The sequence below is a fragment of the Diorhabda carinulata genome, chromosome 1 (assembly GCF_026250575.1).
Source record: "Diorhabda carinulata isolate Delta chromosome 1, icDioCari1.1, whole genome shotgun sequence".
In the NCBI taxonomy this organism is placed as follows: Eukaryota; Metazoa; Arthropoda; class Insecta; order Coleoptera; family Chrysomelidae; genus Diorhabda; species Diorhabda carinulata.
In genome coordinates this window covers 29,254,062-29,272,441 of record NC_079460.1, presented here as the reverse complement: position 1 = coordinate 29,272,441, position 18,380 = coordinate 29,254,062, and the positions used below count along the sequence as shown (strand labels likewise).

The 18,380-nt window shown below is 29.6% G+C and overlaps 1 protein-coding gene across 1 annotated transcript in view; it reads left to right on the top strand.

The window, feature by feature from the left end:
• Positions 1-18,380, top strand: part of LOC130890665 (lachesin) — a 397,611-nt gene that overhangs the window by 233,833 nt on the left and 145,398 nt on the right. Inside the window, exon 5 of the mRNA XM_057794881.1 lies at positions 8,174-8,302. Within this exon, the coding sequence (XP_057650864.1) occupies positions 8,174-8,302 (129 nt within the window). The remainder of the gene's footprint in view (positions 1-8,173; positions 8,303-18,380) is intronic.

The window sequence follows — 18,380 nt, the reverse complement described above, 5'->3', positions numbered from 1 at the left end:
TTGATGATGATGATGATCTGAAGTGCATTGTCTTGCTGATGAAGAATTTGAGGACGCAATTAAGTGGTTTTTAGGACATCATCAACATAATGCATCTCTGTCATATTATATCACGTGGTTATAAGCTATCCAAAGCAAAAACTTTCCTAACCGTTACTCCAACTTTCCTCTGCATATGCCTTTCAATATCAATGATATTAAGTTATTCTGCATTTCAAACATACAAGCTCTATTGAAAGCAGTGATCTACAGTCGAAGGAAGCATCAATTGTTGACCACTACCAGGTTGATCTTCCTCTTTCCACATCATTAATCAATTTGACGCATAATACCAAAACATTTTCGCAGTTTTCTTCTACTACCCACAAATGATACTCAGATAATATTTAACACGATAGGTAAATTCGACATAGGGTGAACCAAAAAATAAAAATAAATATTTGCTCATATATGGTAAAATATAATTTTTTTGAATTTTGGAACAAAAAGGGGCAACCATATCAGGTTAATCTAGCGGATGAGGCAACATATTGTTAAGAAATTCGGCTTATTTTTCTTCAACAATAGCGGACGAAGAGTCGTGATAGAATAAAACTCCTTATTTCAACAACTGCGGTAGTTTTCCTTACGTTCGTCATCAAAATAAGTGAAAAAATCAGAAATTAATATTAAACGTGTGGAATCATAAAACACTGTTGACAAAATTTTTGGCCAACAAATGGTACTAGATTTATGTCAGCACGTCACTCAAATGAAGTCTATTATTTTGACTGAATTTTTGTTTCCATTTGCCATAACATATCAATTGTTTGAATTTCTTATTCGAGAGAGTTTTGCTGAAACATTTAGCAAAAGTTTCATAACAGTTTGGGTGAAATATTTCTTCATCAACTATCTCACGAATAAATTAATTAACACTCGTGTAGCTTTTTTCTCCCTACTTATTCAATAACCTAAAAACAATTTACTTTATATGATAATCAAAACCAGCCTATCTGTGAGATTTATATGAAATTTACACAAATGACATTAGAAACACGACGGTAACTAACAATATATTTATTAGCAAAAGTGTCAATTTCCGAAGAATCGCTCATCCGTCAAACAGACCTGTAGCTTAGTTGGATAGCTTGGTTGGACGCTTGCCAGAGACTGAAATTGATAACTTGCTCATTGAAAGAAACATCAGTCAGAGAAGCTTGTAATTTGCTGAAACATTCGTCGAAAGGCAGATGAGCCAAACTTCAACAAAATTGCAAGGAATTGAAATGCTCCTACTTTTGTAGATTAGTTCTAAAAAAATGTGAAATGACTATCAATGCATAGGCTTGTATGACAATTTTTCCAGAGAAAAAGACTGTTGTTATTATAAAACACATGTCACACATATTATCCATTACATGATGATGAAAGCGGTTGACCAGATACACAAATGAAATATAGTTTAATTTTAATTTCATATGAGGCTCCATAATAATATGCATCAGTAACAAGTACTTGACATTGGCTGTCAATAATTTAAAAGCGTAGCTGTATACTGAAAGTTTGATCCTTTTGAAATAACACAGTTATGTAAGATAAATGAGTTTGTGATGGATATACGTAGACGTATACATGTATAAAAAGACTGAAACCTGGGATGGTTATTATTGATTTCTTTATTTAATGGATAAAAATATTCATGATTGTTAATTATTTTAACAAGGAATTAAAAGATAATTGGATTCTGAAGTGAAACTGGAATTTTGTCTTCGGAACAACCAAGAGTATCTAAGAGGTAATAGATAATACTGAACATAACACGCATCAAATCAATTCATATTACTTGAAACTATTGATTAGGTACATTAACCAGACATTATTTCACATTAATTTTGTGTTTGAGTCTATAGAAGATACAGAAAAGAATTATCAATTGATTCATAAAAAATTAGTTGTACATTTGACAACAATGATTGATCCTATGAGAAAAAGCGTTTCACATTTTGTCTACTCCTACAAACCGATATATATGTTGAATGAATTGAAATGAGTCCAAAGAATCATATTTCCACTATATATTGATTTCAAAATGAATAAAGTTTTAACTTAAGTATTATTCGACATAATTAAAATTCAGAAAGATTCCACTGGAAAAATGAGTTTCTAAATATTAAAATAAGCAAGAAGTCGAAAATAGGAATTTTTAAGAAAGTACATTTTCAATTTAAACTAATATGTATACGTTTGAAGTGAGCATGACGAATGTGAGATGCACCTTGTGAAGTTCTGTTTCGTTTCATACGAAATAACCGTGTCATGACGTACAAGACAAATGAAAAGAATTATTTTCTTCCGAGATAAAAATTGTAGTCCAACAAACGAAATACTGTATACAAAACTTCGCAGAGAAAAGAAAATAATTTAGTTTGGTGTTTGCGTAAAAATATCTAAGTTGTCAACTTCTGGATCGTGCAATTTTTTATAAGACCACTGGTGTCTGTGTTAGAAGGAGAAAGGAGTGATATCAGGTGTCTCTGCTTTTGTCGAGTCAGGGTTGTATGGCTCACAACCCCACTCGCCTGTTAAATATTGCAATAGCTAATCTAGCACTGGGGTTGTGGATTGCGAGCAAGCGCAAAATCGTCTTTCTTTGCGCTCTATCAGTTATGCAGATAAAGTGGCAAAAGATGCTGCTCTTTTATTTCGCACTACAAAGTCTCTTTAATAACGAAACTTTTGCTTGTATTAACATTGACATATAAAGAATTGAAATAATCAATTTTACACAATCGGTCTTTTCAATAATATGTGAAGAATATTTGAATATGATCAATCAATAATCAATTTAGATTAAAAATTTCAAGCAACGTGGCACAAACAGAAAAAATAAATTACACTACTCAAAAAATTATCATTAACACTTCTTTTAATAAACATTTTATTTCTTTAATATCAATTAGTATATGTTTTTGTCATAATTTTGCCGCAATGCTACAGAAGGCACTCAGAAAAAAATGGAACAGAGTCTACTTAGACATTTCTTAAAACTGAAATCACTAACACTAACGTGAACGAAATGTAATTATTGTTGTCAGGACAATTCATCAACAGCCTTAACACGCCAAATCGAACTTTTGTCACTACGTATTCAGCCAAATCGTTTTTTTCTGTCTGTTTTCTACACCTTCCAAGCGTCTTTTTACTGATTATACTTAATATACCGTATTTTCCTCCCATTTTTTTTCGTTTCAAATATTTCTCCAAAAACTTATATAACTTGGGTTATTTAATTGTCTTGCATCTTATCAAATCAAAAAATGTACATGTGCTGTATTTATATCGAACGTACTTGGAATGTCTGCTACAAATAATTAGAAATATATACATCATTAAATATTTGTTTGTCAATCAGCCGAGGAAAGCTGAATTATGAAGGAGTCATGATGTAAAGACTACAAGATGTGCTATAGCGCACCAGCTGGGAAGCAGCCAATGAGAGTTCGCTCGCAAAACGACGCGCCAATTTGAAACATTTGAATTGAGTACATGATGTAAAGAATACAAGGTGTGCTATTGCGTACCAGCTGGGAAGCAGCCAATGAGAATTCGCTCCCACAGAGATTCGCAGAACGAGTCGAAAATGAGCCCTTGGGAAGAACACACCTTGTAGTCTTTACATCATGGGTGGAGTGTCCTCCACAATCGATCATTTAGTGAATAAAGTGATTATTCAATTGAATAAATTTATCCTTACGTACGATTTATTTGCTCCTACTCCACCGAAATAACAACTGTATATCACAGGAAAATCAACCTTTTGTTAACTTTCTCAAGAATTGATTTCAGTTTCACATGAATGTTTGATATATGTTCATATTGGTTTGCGGTCATTTGATGTATGAGTTTTTATCAACTCTTAGTTTCACATCATGATTAGAAAGATGTAACAAAAAAGTAGACCATAAATCATATCCCATATTATGGAACAAAAAATGTGGATTCAATCTAACTTATTTCAATGAAAATTTGCATACCAGAAAATTTAGAGCCTTCCCTATCACTTCTGAGTACTACTGACAATAACTGAATGGATATGTGTAGCATACCCTACAAAGATAAAACCATATCTCATGAAAACTCATCTTTCCAGAAAGCAATTATGTGTGGATATTATTCAAAAGGAATCTAATTATTGGTACCTCAATAATCATTGTAATGTAATTATAATGTGCACAGAGATATTTTATGACCTACCATTTTGTTATACCCTGCATATATCGTCATTTCTCAGAATGCTTATTATATAAATTCTGCGACAAATAGCTAGAATCGTACTGTATCGCTTCACCATGTTCGTTAAAATACAAGATTATTCAAGTGTTTTCTTTCCAGCTTTAAGCATTTATTCCGTAGTAAAAGTTACTGTGTAAAGCGGAATACGTTATGCACTGCTATAAAAAATTGCACCTTTCTCATGAATCGTAAGGTTTATAGGTATACTTAAAACCTGAGTACATTGCTTGTAGAAACTTTATAGGAAATTTTTATGTTCGCACTTAATTATGAAAATGTTAAAATGTAAAGTAGTGCAATGAATAATATATGGTTGTCTGCTACAAAAACGATCATGCTTACAAATTGCCATTAGTTTGATCAATTTGATTTTTCTCTCTACAGAATATAACTGATCTATCAACGAATTAAATTCATATATTTGGTCATAGAAATATATACAGAATAACTACAGTACTCAGATAAATCACAGACGATTTTCAATACTTAAGATTACAAAGTACTTATGTCGGTCATATTCAATTAAACAATAAATTGCAAAATGGAGAAAATTCTTGATTACTTTGAAGAGAATTACGTTTATAGTAGTTGAAATTCATTTTTATGGTAATGAAAGTATGAAAATTTCTCTTTAAATAAAATGGATGTGTAGATTATTTGAAAAATGAAAGGATGGGTTAGATACACACATATTGATTACATAGAAATGGGAATAATTTTTCTTAAATATGTTTCTCGTTGTGCGACAAAGGAAACCAATAACTACGCCTAATTCCACGTATGTTCGTCTTCAACTTGGGTTTAACACATTTACTAGGGATAATGTCGTAATAATATTTACCAGAGGTATATCATAAGAAAACTGTTTCTCAGTCAGTTGTGTTTTATTAGCATTAATGGATCTAAAGAAAGAGAAATTTATACAAATCTTTATCTTTTCTTAGGTAATTCCAAAAGAAATAGAATATCTAATACATAACTTCAATAGATTTTGTCCAATGTGTTTGAAGCTTCATATTTTATAGGCATGCAATAATTAAGTATCTTTCATACATACAAATCTGCTGTTATATTGCAAAAAGTGAGATGAATTTAAATTTATGAATAGGAATAGGAAAATTAAAAAATATTTAGAAATAAAATATCTGAATCAATTTTCCTCATATATGAATTAAAATATCAATAGTATGAAACACTGAAACTATAGATTTTACCCTGTTTTTTGTACATTTAAACAGTCTTATTTTTCTATCTGCTCGGGGAGGAAATTCAAGAATTTTTACTATTGTTGCCATTAGCATCAAAATTCGTCGTAAAAAATTTTGAATAAAGACGTTACAAAATGTCATATATTAGTGACGCTTAAACTAAAGGTATATTACCTACATTACTATGAATAAACAGCGCTCATTATTTGTTGAGCTTAAACCTCCACTGTCGAGGCGTTAGTCATGGTAATTTGAATAATCCTTCTATTACTTAAAATATAAACTATTTTTTCTCTAAGGGTGAACATAATTCAAAGTATATCTAACAAAAAATGAAAGGCTTTATATATATCTTAATATTCATTAATATATCCACAAAAAGTTAATTACAATTTCTCGATTTAGATAAAAGAAGTATTTTAATACTTAAATATCTCCAAAATTCTTAAGACTCTATTCCAATAAAACATTCTAAACGGACAAACATCAAATCAAATATGTGTTTAAATAAGAGTTGTTACCTAAAGACATGGCAGTTCTCCTAGTACTATTATAGTTCTTATTTCAAGTTTGAAAGAAAAAAGATAATTGTTATATTAGTTACTCATTTATGTTATGCTGCAGGATGTATGAATCGAACTTTTAAAAACACGTGAGATCTAAAGTCTCCATGAGATCAACGAATCGAAGGCTATTGTAAATGTTAATTCACAATAAATGACCTGACAGTAGTAAGAAATTTGTGACCTCAAATAAAATGAGTGAACTGTTTGAAAAGTTACACTTATACATTCAACCATCTTCATTATTGTATATTTATACTCACAGTTATTTAACCCTTAATTAAGCGGCCGACCCATTTTGTACACCAATATTAGAATATTAGTGATAACTCCCGCAGCACCGCATGTCTTTAACTGCTTTATTAAGTATTTCACAAACCGAATTTCGTCTGCTTTCCATTTTCTACTTACAAATTTCACATGAATCAAATTTTGTTTCATTATTGTATTGAGCACTCTAAATTTGTAAAAATATATTTTTAGCGATAGAGTGACAAAACCAAGAAATATGACAGATCAGCCATTATGACAACTAAAAGATAAATATAATGACGTCTCAGTGATATGAAATGAGCTAATCCTTCACCATTTCTAAAATTATGAAAAAATGATGGTCTCATGCGCCATGGCATGACGACAAGCTGCATAAACTAACACAATAATGTGATCATATGTGCGGAAGATTGATAAATGTGTGCTTTTCTTTTCTACAATGCCTGACCCTGGCAGTAGAGCCTAAATTAATATATGATACTTATATGACTATAATAGGGCACTGATGCAGTAGGTCAACTCGATGGAAATTATTCTGTAACAAAAAGTTGACCTTCAATTATCTCTCCAGCTTTCATTTGCTTATAATAACAATATCGGTTATACTGAAGCATTGTTAAGCACACGATTTCTACAGCAGCTTCTCCTTCAGGTGATCCATCCTAATTTGGAAAAACCGCCTTCAATACCAGATTCAAACATTCAGTCATCACAATAATTTAGAACATGTTGGTATTGAACAGGAAATGAGAAGAACCAAGTACTAAAATGAAAAGTAGATGTTACGACTTTGTTAGACTAAAAAATTGAGTAGTAACAATGTGCATAGTACTGATATATAAAAAAATGGGTCAGAAGTCAAAAATAGTTTTTAGAATTTACCAAACCAGATTTTCAAATATTGTTCCAATGTTTTTATATACCTAAATAGTAATATCCAATACATTATACATTATACATGGTTTTTGCACAAAACAACCAGAATATTTATATTAATATACTTAGTCGCATAACGTATGGTGTATATACCACACTTGTGTGAAGTTTTCAAAATTGCTTTCCACGTTAACACGGCTAACAATTCAACTCAGTGAGGTTACACTTACCCTAATGATACACGTTCAACGTAACCAGTCTCCACATCTGTCGATTGGAATACTATTAGTCGTTGGATTTGATCTATCGCCTTGCGTACCTTTTGGTATTGTCTAATTTAAGATAAATTGTAATTTGCGAAGAACATGATCAACACCACAAGAAAACTATGCTTGGAATCAAATTTTGGAGGAAAAAATGACTACCCCTTGAATAATTATTACTCAATGTTCGCTGCATCAATGATTAACTTAACGTAAATCATTTTCATTTGATAAATTTGCCTTTTGGCTACGTTATTCATACTATATGAATGCATATTTTTACATATGATTAATATAACAAGTTCATCATGTTGATAAACTTGTAGTATTCTTTTCTTTATACGATTTCGATTTTCTTAGACTAAATTTTTTTAGCTGTGATCACAAAAACTATTTTGGAAGTGAGAAAATCAATATTTATGATTTTGAAGTATAGGTACTACAAAAAATAGCGTAAAGTATTTATGTCTATTGTTTTATTCCAAGCACTATGGCATATTATCACGTGTTCTTGAATCACTTTAATATGAACCTTAATTCAATACACTTATTGTGTTACGTTATAAAAAATATTCAGATTTAATTCCTTTACCGTACTTTGTGATATACGTTTATGACAACTCAAGATTTTGTTGACTCTCTAGCTTCTGAATTAGAGTTAAATTATACAAAGAGAAATCTAGCAAATAGAATAGAGAAATCAATTTTGTTTCAGTGAACGTGTACGAAGGAGACCAACTAAATCTCACCCGCATCAGCCGTACAGAAATGGGTGCCTATCTTTGCATAGCCACAAATGGGGTTCCTCCGTCTGTTAGCAAACGAATCATCGTAGACGTTGAATGTAAGTAAATTTAACATATTTTCTCAATAACCGAAAATTTTTATTTCTTAAAAGAAATCTCATTGGTCAGTAAAATAATAACTTTCATTGAATAAGAATTTCTTTAAATATATTTTATCCAAATACTCTTGATTACACATATAAAGGAAATATGATGATTGGGGGTATACTAAGGTCCAAAATTTCGAAAAGAAACAATTTCGTTTAACTTAGCAATACAAAATTTGGTACATTATATGAGAATGTTAATGTGAAATGTGAAATTAAAAACTTTTTATCTGTTAGTTTAAGAATTTTATATTCATCACACGGATAATTTATTTCTAGAACTTTTATATACACCATAAATTTTTTATAAAACTTTGTCATTTTCAAGGAAAAGTGGAATAACTAAAATCATGTTTTCATTTATGATTTATACATTAAATGTAACAATTTGAAATTCAATTTTTTCTGTAATTAAATTTTCATAATTTTTTCAAATGACTGGAAAATTCTTATTGTGTGGATATGTTATTGTTATTAGGTTTTTGTAAAGTAGCAGTAGGATACCATTGAAGATCAAAGGCGTATTAGCACTAGAACTTTATCTACACAGAGTGGCATATCAAGATCATCTGTACAATAAACTATTATACACCAAGATATGTCTGTCATGAGTATTCAGATGAACACCCTCATGTAATAATTCCTCGATCGATCATTTTTTGATTTTACAAAATATTTTATCTGTTAAGGACAGAGAAGTTTATTCTCTTGTAGTTCGCTACAGGGAAAAATTGTGTAATCGCATTACTAGCCAGAGTTTGAGCTACTCTATGCACCTCTGCTCTTTGTCGGTTCTTATTTGTGATACCCTATATTAACAATTTACGTACTACTAAGCTATAATTTTTTCCAAAATTATTATTCTGTAACATAATATGATGATATAATGCGTCTTATTACTCACGATTATGATATCGGGTAATTTGCTTTGACGGTGCATATTTTTCCATTATAATTGCGTCAAATCAGGACCGAAACAATTTTAGAAGAGAAAGTTGTAGGCTGAAGGTGTTTGTGTAGCATTTTAGTGTGTTTTTCAACAACTTTACTTTATTATTTAAGAAATGAGTTAATTTCTAATGTGGGTAACGGAAATGATTTATTTCGCCGACTCCAGATTTGCAGACCGGCATCAGGTGAATCAATCCATTATGTACATTACTGACTTTTGATCTTCCAATGCATACTCTTTAGTGACAGTTTCATTCCTACCTTTAAAGTGTCAGTGGGTGATACAGAATAAATTTTGAAATTTTCTACTTCAAAACAGATATACAAAACTAGACGGAGACAAGTATTCAAGTAAAATCGGCTAGAGTATTCGAATACTCCATTCTCAAAAGTTATTCGCTGTTAAAATGAAATATTAGTAATTCTAAAATGATATGTAAACTTGTGTTTATTTATAAGTACCACGTTTATTACACTGAAATTATAAGCTTTTTTTTCATAGAATAAGTTTCGTTTTTTACATAACACTATATCCGCAGTCGTCTAATACCAGTACCTATAATAGTTAATTGCTTCTGAAGTTTGATAATCATTACTAATTTCAACTAAGTAATTCGAAACACTACAGTTTCAACACATTTAATAACGACATGCTCAATTGAATCGTTCTTTGTAATATATTTTATGTGCTTCAAAGTTTCCTTCGAGTATACAGTTTGTTTATGTTCATTTCGAAAGTTCTCGTGTAAACACGACGAAGAAAATATTGACAGATAAATTCAAACCTATGCGTTGTATCATTCTGCACCAATTATTAATTGCTTTCATACTTATGGATATATTATCTAAAATATCAGAAAGATTAATTCACTTAACAATATTGAATTTCTGTCATCATTAGAGAAATAGCTGGATTTATATATGTTTTGAATTTACTGTAAAAATAATAGTCTTGAAGGAGAATGTTACATGAATTTTAGAAAATTACCCTACATGTGGAATTCAATTTTGGACATATTACAGTAAAAAAAAAATTGGTTGTGGATTCATTTCAGCCTAGATATAGTTTTCCGCTCGTTTAAGTCTGGATTACTTGAGCCATACAACAGCTCAATTCAGTGAGACGAATTGTTATTAAAAAATAAGCTGATTATTATATTGAAAATAAAGAAAGAGGTGTGATATTAAATTCAGTATTATCATGAGCTTGATGTTCGGCTCTGCATGACGGGCCTTTTTGGTGTAGCTATTTCATAATTTAGAAATCTGGGTTTGTCGTGTTTTGTGTTCCGTGATACATATTATTTATTTTAGCAATCAATAGTCTAGGAACAAATTTGGCACTCATTCGTCCTATTTGCATGCAGTTATTTGTTGAAATGCTTTGTATAGACCTATACAAGAGTTCTTTTCTAAGATTATGATTAATCAATCGCCTGTTTAACAAGTAGTCTTCAAATGTATTATCACCATAATAGACAAATTTAAACATTTCTTCAAAGTTTATTATTATGTCATTTTTTAATCACTAAACTAGATAATTCAGAAACTAAATTTCAATAATTCTATTTACAAATAATCAAATTTCCAAAAATGAAATTCAATGTCCTCATTAATTAATTGATGTGGTCAGTAGCATATTCGAGAGTATACGTATCCAACGTAGATTCTATCATATACGCTTAACCGTATATGGAACATAACAAATTCTTGTACCGGCCCTGAAAATGTTGTGTTGTTGGTTTCTTTTGGTAAAAAAACAACTATCCATCGTGTAGCGCGCTCAGATAGATCAACGAGGCACCGAAATTTGGAGCCTTATATAATATAATACTACAACAATATCAAATCAATTAAATTTTTTGAATAATTTGTATACTAGTTGAGCTGTACCCTCCAACCCTAAAAACTTAAACTCCGTTCCCTCATTCGTCGGTAACCCAAATGATTTTAATGTACTTTTAGAAGTTTGTAAAAGCCTTGTTATCACTCTATACGATACTAATAAACCAAATAACTGTCATAATATTTATTATCCTCAATCAGTCGTGAGTAAATTAATAGGAAACGCTAGGATCTTAAATGTTTGAAGTTTGTTTTTTAGTTGTGTTTATATTCATGATATAACCACAGCTTCGTAAACCTTTAAAGAAATTTGTGTAATTAGTTAGCTTTACGAAACCGTTTTCTTTGGACTCCCAATTGTAAGAATTGTAAGAAAGTTTTAAAGACCAAATAACTCTAAAAACAAATTTAACAAACAAAATACAAATAGAATTTCAAATAGTTATAATAATAATAAATATAACAATAGATCAGTAATCAGAAAAAAAAGGTTTTATTCAAAATTTTTAGCGACGTTTTTCGACAGTCTGCTCCAGGAAATGTATTTATACTAAACCTCAATACATTATTCCTAAAAGCAACTTCTATGAGTACAAACTCCCACTTCACATCTTATAATTGATTATAAAAAAACATATAAAAATATTTACTTGATGCACGACTTGTGGTTTGTTTGACACAAAAGAAATGAATGAGAAAACAACCATAAGAGGGTGCCATAATAATCTAGAGACACTTGAGTTTTATTTTTCAGCTCTGAACTTGTGGTGATTGACATAAAAGTAATACTACCTTATAAACATTTTCTCTCAGCTCGGATTCCTTGGTTTACTTGAGTATTGTAAATAATTTCGCAAGATGAGTAAACCTTTCACCAAGCTTCTAAAAAATGTGTAGAAATTCACCATAACTCAGAAATATGTAGAAGTATTCCAATAATTGAACCAGTACACAGATTTCGTAAAACATTCAACTGACGCTAATGATTTGCCGTTGGACGCGGTCTTCTCCCAAGGTCCCATTGGTAAAGATTGACTAGTTGCGTTTGCCTGACTCATATCCAACGATTACGAAAGAGATTACAATTTAATTGAAGAGGAAATGTTATATACCATATGGACAACCAAATATTTTTAGCCGTACCTCTACGAGCGTAATTTTTAAATTATAACGGATCATATGCCACTTTTTTCTCTATAAAAGACCCCAGCACAACATTATTGTACTGGCGGATATAATTCGACCAAATTATACTACACGACCTTAAAATTAAAATATATGGAATACAACTGGAATAAGTGAAGAGTTTCAAAAATTTAGGCATGGACATACAGAGCTGTGGAAGTCAAGAAGGTTATGAATGAAAGAATCAGCGCCTCAATCAGACTTTATTATGCGTTGAACAAAAATTTTTTGGGAAGAAAGAAATAACAGAAAATAGCCGAATTAACGTGTATAAATCAATATTCTGAGCTGTACTTATACATGGTAGCGAAAGCTGCGTACTTACAGACTCACTCAAAAGCAAAATTCAAGCAGCTGAAAGTACTTACTTTTAGGAGAAAAAAATATCATGGAATGAGGCTAGTACGCTAGAAAAAGGAAAGAGTGGGAAAAAATTGTACATGAATAAAAAGACACACACACCCGACACCCACAAAGGATACACACGGGTCTATGACTAATTTTTTATTTCTTAGACCTTTTGATATGTTAATGTTTCTGAATGTTCTTGATTTTAGGTCTCTTCGGTTTCAAAATTAGTTTTTTTTAATAATTTTCAAAAAATTCAAAATATTGATAAAGACTTAAAATTAGTCGAAACGTCAATTTCTATCTATCTTTTAAGAATTATTCAAAAAACTAATTTTGAAACATTATATAATATATATATATATATATATATATATATATATATATATATATATATATATATATATATATATATATATATATATATATAAACACACCTAATAGAAACATATTATGTTTCTATTATATGAGATCAGTAAATTGAACTTCGAAGCTCACGATTTATATGCTATAATTGGATGTCATAATTATTTGTGGGATATCTCTAATTACTTAAATATATAATTTACTTTAGACAAAGTAGATTCATCTTACATTATTCCAATTCATTACAAGGCTACAAAAGAGGGCTAATCAATGAGCTGAGCTAAATCTTTGAGTAATTCAGGTAATATAGATACCTTAGATGGTGAAAGAGAAGGGAATTTAATAGACAACCTACAGATAAATCGAAAATATCAGCAATTAAATTTAACTCACAAATTTCACTGGCTGCTAGTACAAAATTTTTAATATGACTGTTATTATTCAGATGACAAAATATTTACTTCAAAAATAGAATAAATAACATCAATTGTCAACAAAGGAGTTTATAGGAAAAATTACTTATTGAAGACGTTATAAATCAAATTTTCAATGAAATTGTAAATATTGATTATCTCAATTTTGCGAGATATGAAACATTTTTTGACTTATGTGAAATTTGCTATCTTGGATTCTGATATTATGAACTCGTTTTTATTAACTAATCCTCAATCACAACTTTCCTTCGAGGCTATTCCAGAAATTACAACATTATATTTTATATTAAGAAGTTTATATCCATACCTGTGAATTTATTTTGAACCTAAGAAGCACCTCACGATGTGAAGATATAAACTCATCTTTACCAAAGTCAACATTTAACCTGGGAAACACCAAAAACTAGTGAAGTGTATTTCAGAAGATTTTCAATGTATAAAAATAGTCTGTGGAATGTCAAATTTCAATATCTATACTTCTACCCTAGATCTAAATTACGAACAACTTACTTTCAACTATAAATCCAGGGGTGCCAGGCATTAAGTTGGATCAGTTTCCAGATATCTTGTATCCAACCTCTAATAAATGGTGGTAATAACACAATAGCAATTAAACACTTCATAAACATGGACACAGCCTAGAATAGTGCAGTGCATATTTCCAATTAAGTATTTTTTTTGTTTTTGCACCAATAATATAGCCCATTGTAACAAAAAGCCCACGGCTCAATATTCAACAGAAAAACACTACGCTTTGGACATAGTGACATCAATTATTTCCTTAATTAATTTCATTCTTATAAGAATTATTTTCCAGTTTATAGTTTTAGATTTAGAATAGTTTTGTTCAACTTCTTTGTTTTTGATTCGATTAAATATTAAATATAAAAAATGTGTTCAGCAGTAAGTTACATCCAGAAAAATTCAAGCGAAATAAAGTGATTATAACGTAAAAAGAAGTAAACGATACATGTTAACATGTTAAAAATGTTATCAATATTTATTTTAGCATAAAAAGGAGTCTGCGAAATAAGAAATAATTAATTCATTTATTTCAATCAGTGAATTTAGTTAACTCTTTCAATAGTTTAGGTTGTCCAATTGTATTTATTGTGAATGTATTGAATGAAGTCCCTAAAAAAGTTTTCCGGTATTTAAATATATAATTCCCAGAAGATTTTTTGAATTATCTAGTGTTTAATTTTGTTAAAAAAGTAACCTAGACCACAAAGCGTTATGACAGATAGTATTTCGAATTTGCAAAATAATTTCCAGGTTCGACATATTTCTGCATCAACATTAACAATATTTGGACCAATATTCTCAAATTTCTAATTATAGGCAAAATGTGTATTCATTCTGGCTATAAATTATGCCATTTATATGCAAAAAAAGTTTGGAACTGTTACTAACACACACAGTTACACGTTTCAATTTAATACTATTAATAAAACCAATTTAGTACGTGCAACAGTTTTTATATTACTGCTCATTTATGAATCTGAATAATTCGATATCAGGGAATCTACATATGACATTATGTTCAACATTATCTATATTAAAAAGCTTGTAGGTCGGAAAAAAATCTGTATTTGAGGAATTTTGTGATATCTGCAAGTAGTATATCAAAAAATGACGGAATAGAGGAATAGTCTGTATGTGAGCATGAATATTAGAAACCAATTAGCCTCAATAACAAATAGAGATTTCATATTGATGTTAGCAATCAATTAAGATGTGTTATATACTTTAAATATTCTATTCAATTACTAATACCTAAAAGATGCTGCCCTTCGGTGCAAATGTGTAATACTAATACAATGTGCAACGACGACGATATATTTATATGTAACAGAATAATAATAAACATAAAAGTCGATAGGAAAATACGAGTAATAACAGGGTATACAAGAACACACTAAAGTGCTGCTGCTGCTGGTCCAACTAAAATGTTTATTGTCTCGCCAATCATAAAACATTTATAAATAGAGAAGCAGTATTCAGCTTTATTGGAAGGAAACATTTTAAAAACAAAAAGGCAACAAAGCATCTTGTGACTAAAATCAAGATTTTTCGATCCCGAATTTAACTTTCACACCAACACCAAAATACGTTGTGGAATATAAATCCCAATGCTACTCATGTGTTTGTTGCCAAACTGCTGGAATTGTTCGATCTTTCATCTTCTTTTTTCCCTTGCCCCAAATTTTGACCATTGATGTCTTTTATTAATGCTCGTTTTCTGCTCTGAAGTCTATTCATCTTCAAAGGTATTATTGAACTTATTTATTGAAAGAAATAAATTATGCGAAATGAAGCGAATAAACCTATTCCAGATAAGGTTATGAAGCAAATTCACTACCAATAATTATATCTACTGATAAATCAAATGAACAAACTAGAATGATTATGAATTGAACATTTGAATGAGAGGAAAAATAAATGAGAAAGATATTTCTAACATAAGATGATTATTTGAGTTGATAGTAATTTTCAATTGCCAAAACATTTCACAGTGACTGTTAAAAATATAAGCCTGCGTCATCATTTATTTTGTTTTATCTTCATATTACCAGATATAGTGTTAGCTTTCAAGCTTTACATTGTGCACAAAATAGCTTTGATATTGAGGAAAAATATTTATCAAATTAAGAAATACTTCAATAGAAAAAAACACGATAATTTGGTTATCAAAATGCGCGTCAGTCAGTGTGTTGTGTAATTGTGAGTGTTGGTGTAATTTTAGTAGGTAGCAGAATGAATAGCAAGTCCAGAATTCCAACTCAAATTAGTTACTACTAGATTATTAATATGTGCTAAAATGGATTTTAATCAATTAAATCGCTCACTGCATTTAGATCTAAAAATAACTTTTCGTTTAAAGTCAAACTGGTCAAATATGTGATTAAAATATGCATTTAAGTTTTCTTGAGTCGTTAACAAGTGTGAATGTCTACAAAATTTATACTTAAAATATCACAACATTATTTACGAATGTTTTATATTATGCGATTCATATATTATTTTGTATATCTTTTATCATTGGTATATTTAATTGAAAATATTTTCAACCATTGATAAACACATATTTTTGTAGTGAAAAAACTATCTTAATTAATTCTAAACAATCAAGATAGTGGTATGCTGGCTGATAATTAAAAATATATTTTTCGCATTATTTATCTATCTTAATCGATTTGATTCATTATATATATTGCTACAAAACATGTGAAGATATAAATCATATTTCATTCTTTCTCCAATTTATAATGAAATAATAATGTCTTAGTCCTAGCAGAGAACCGAAATTACTGCAAATAAATTAATCAAAGAGGGATTTGATGATGATTCAGTAATTCTCGAAGAGGTGCAGAGGATTAGTTTGAAATTACAATTTTTATGTAGATTAATGGTATGCAGTACATGTCAGTTTCCTAGAGTCGCAAAGAAAAAAATGTCTAGACATCTATGAAATCCACATTTCATAAGAATGTATTGAGTTCAACCATTCTTTATTTACTTCTACTTAAATAGGCGCTACAATATAAAACATCAAATTAACTGGAGGTTTTGATATATTAAAGACAAGTAGAGGCTCTATTGCTCAAGTTTTTCCCCTGAATGAGTTAAATAAGAAGTAAATAGGTTTTATTCTCCTGAAAAATGTTATATAGAAACAAAGAAAGTTTTTTATCGTTAATCAGAATGGATGCAATACAAAATAAACACTAGAAATTTGCCGTTAATGCAAATATGTTCATTGGAGAACATAAACTCTTACAATAGGTTACTAACCACCAGTAGTCGTCAAGATATGTGTACAACTGTATAAAAATCTGATAGTTGCCAGGTGACTAACTTCAATTCAAATAAGTGACAGATTCTTCTACACTTAATAAAAAGATGCTAGAGAAATTTTGGAAACTCTCTGTTATTACTGCTATTCGCAGAATATTATGAATAATGGTAATTATAGGCTACTTTGATAGATCGATTATCATGGATAGATAAATAACCTCAAATGACTCATGACATCAATTAAAATTTTTTTAGTATTTTTTTAATACTGAACATTCCATATAGTTCTTTCGTATTAGCCAGAAAATTAGCCAATTTTTATCGAAAAAACAGAATGATTCCTTCCTATGCCTATTTGAAAACAACGATTTTTCTTGTGAAACGGTTGAAAATTTGGAGTAGGAATATCGTTATTTTTAAACTGTTTGAAAGTCCACGTACGAATTTCTATCTCTATACTATAGCATATTGAAGTTTACAAAATATAATCGGTTATTAGTATTCTGTTGTGATTTAAATTGTTATTATTAGATAGTGTAATTGTGAATTAGTGATTACATTTGATTACAAAATGCTTTATTACTAACAGCTGCAAATTTAGTTCAAAATATCCTTCACTATTCACAGTCAATAATCAATATTTTCTTGGAAATTAATTTTTGCCAAGTAATTGGATAGATAGTCTTACTACCAATATATTTTGATAAAAACTGAAAATAGTAAATAGTCAAAACGTCAAATTTTTCGCTGTCTTTAAAAACTAATCTTAAATCACAAGAGAACATTTTTTTGATAATTTTTCAAAGACAGATAAAAATTGCGGTCTTTATCAAAATATGACTTGACACTTGAATTCATTTTTTTTATATTCATGATATAGACGATCGATAAAAATACGCAAATTGTTAGCGTCAAGTCATATTTTGATAAAGACTGCAACAGGTAGAAAAGTTAAATTTTTATCTGACTTAAGAAATTATGAAAAATAAAAAAAAAACAAATCAGAAGAGATATAAAGTCAAGACGAATATTTAGAAACATATAGATAGCAGAAGGTTCAAAAAATAAGAAATTAAAGGAACTTATATATGTTATTATATCAA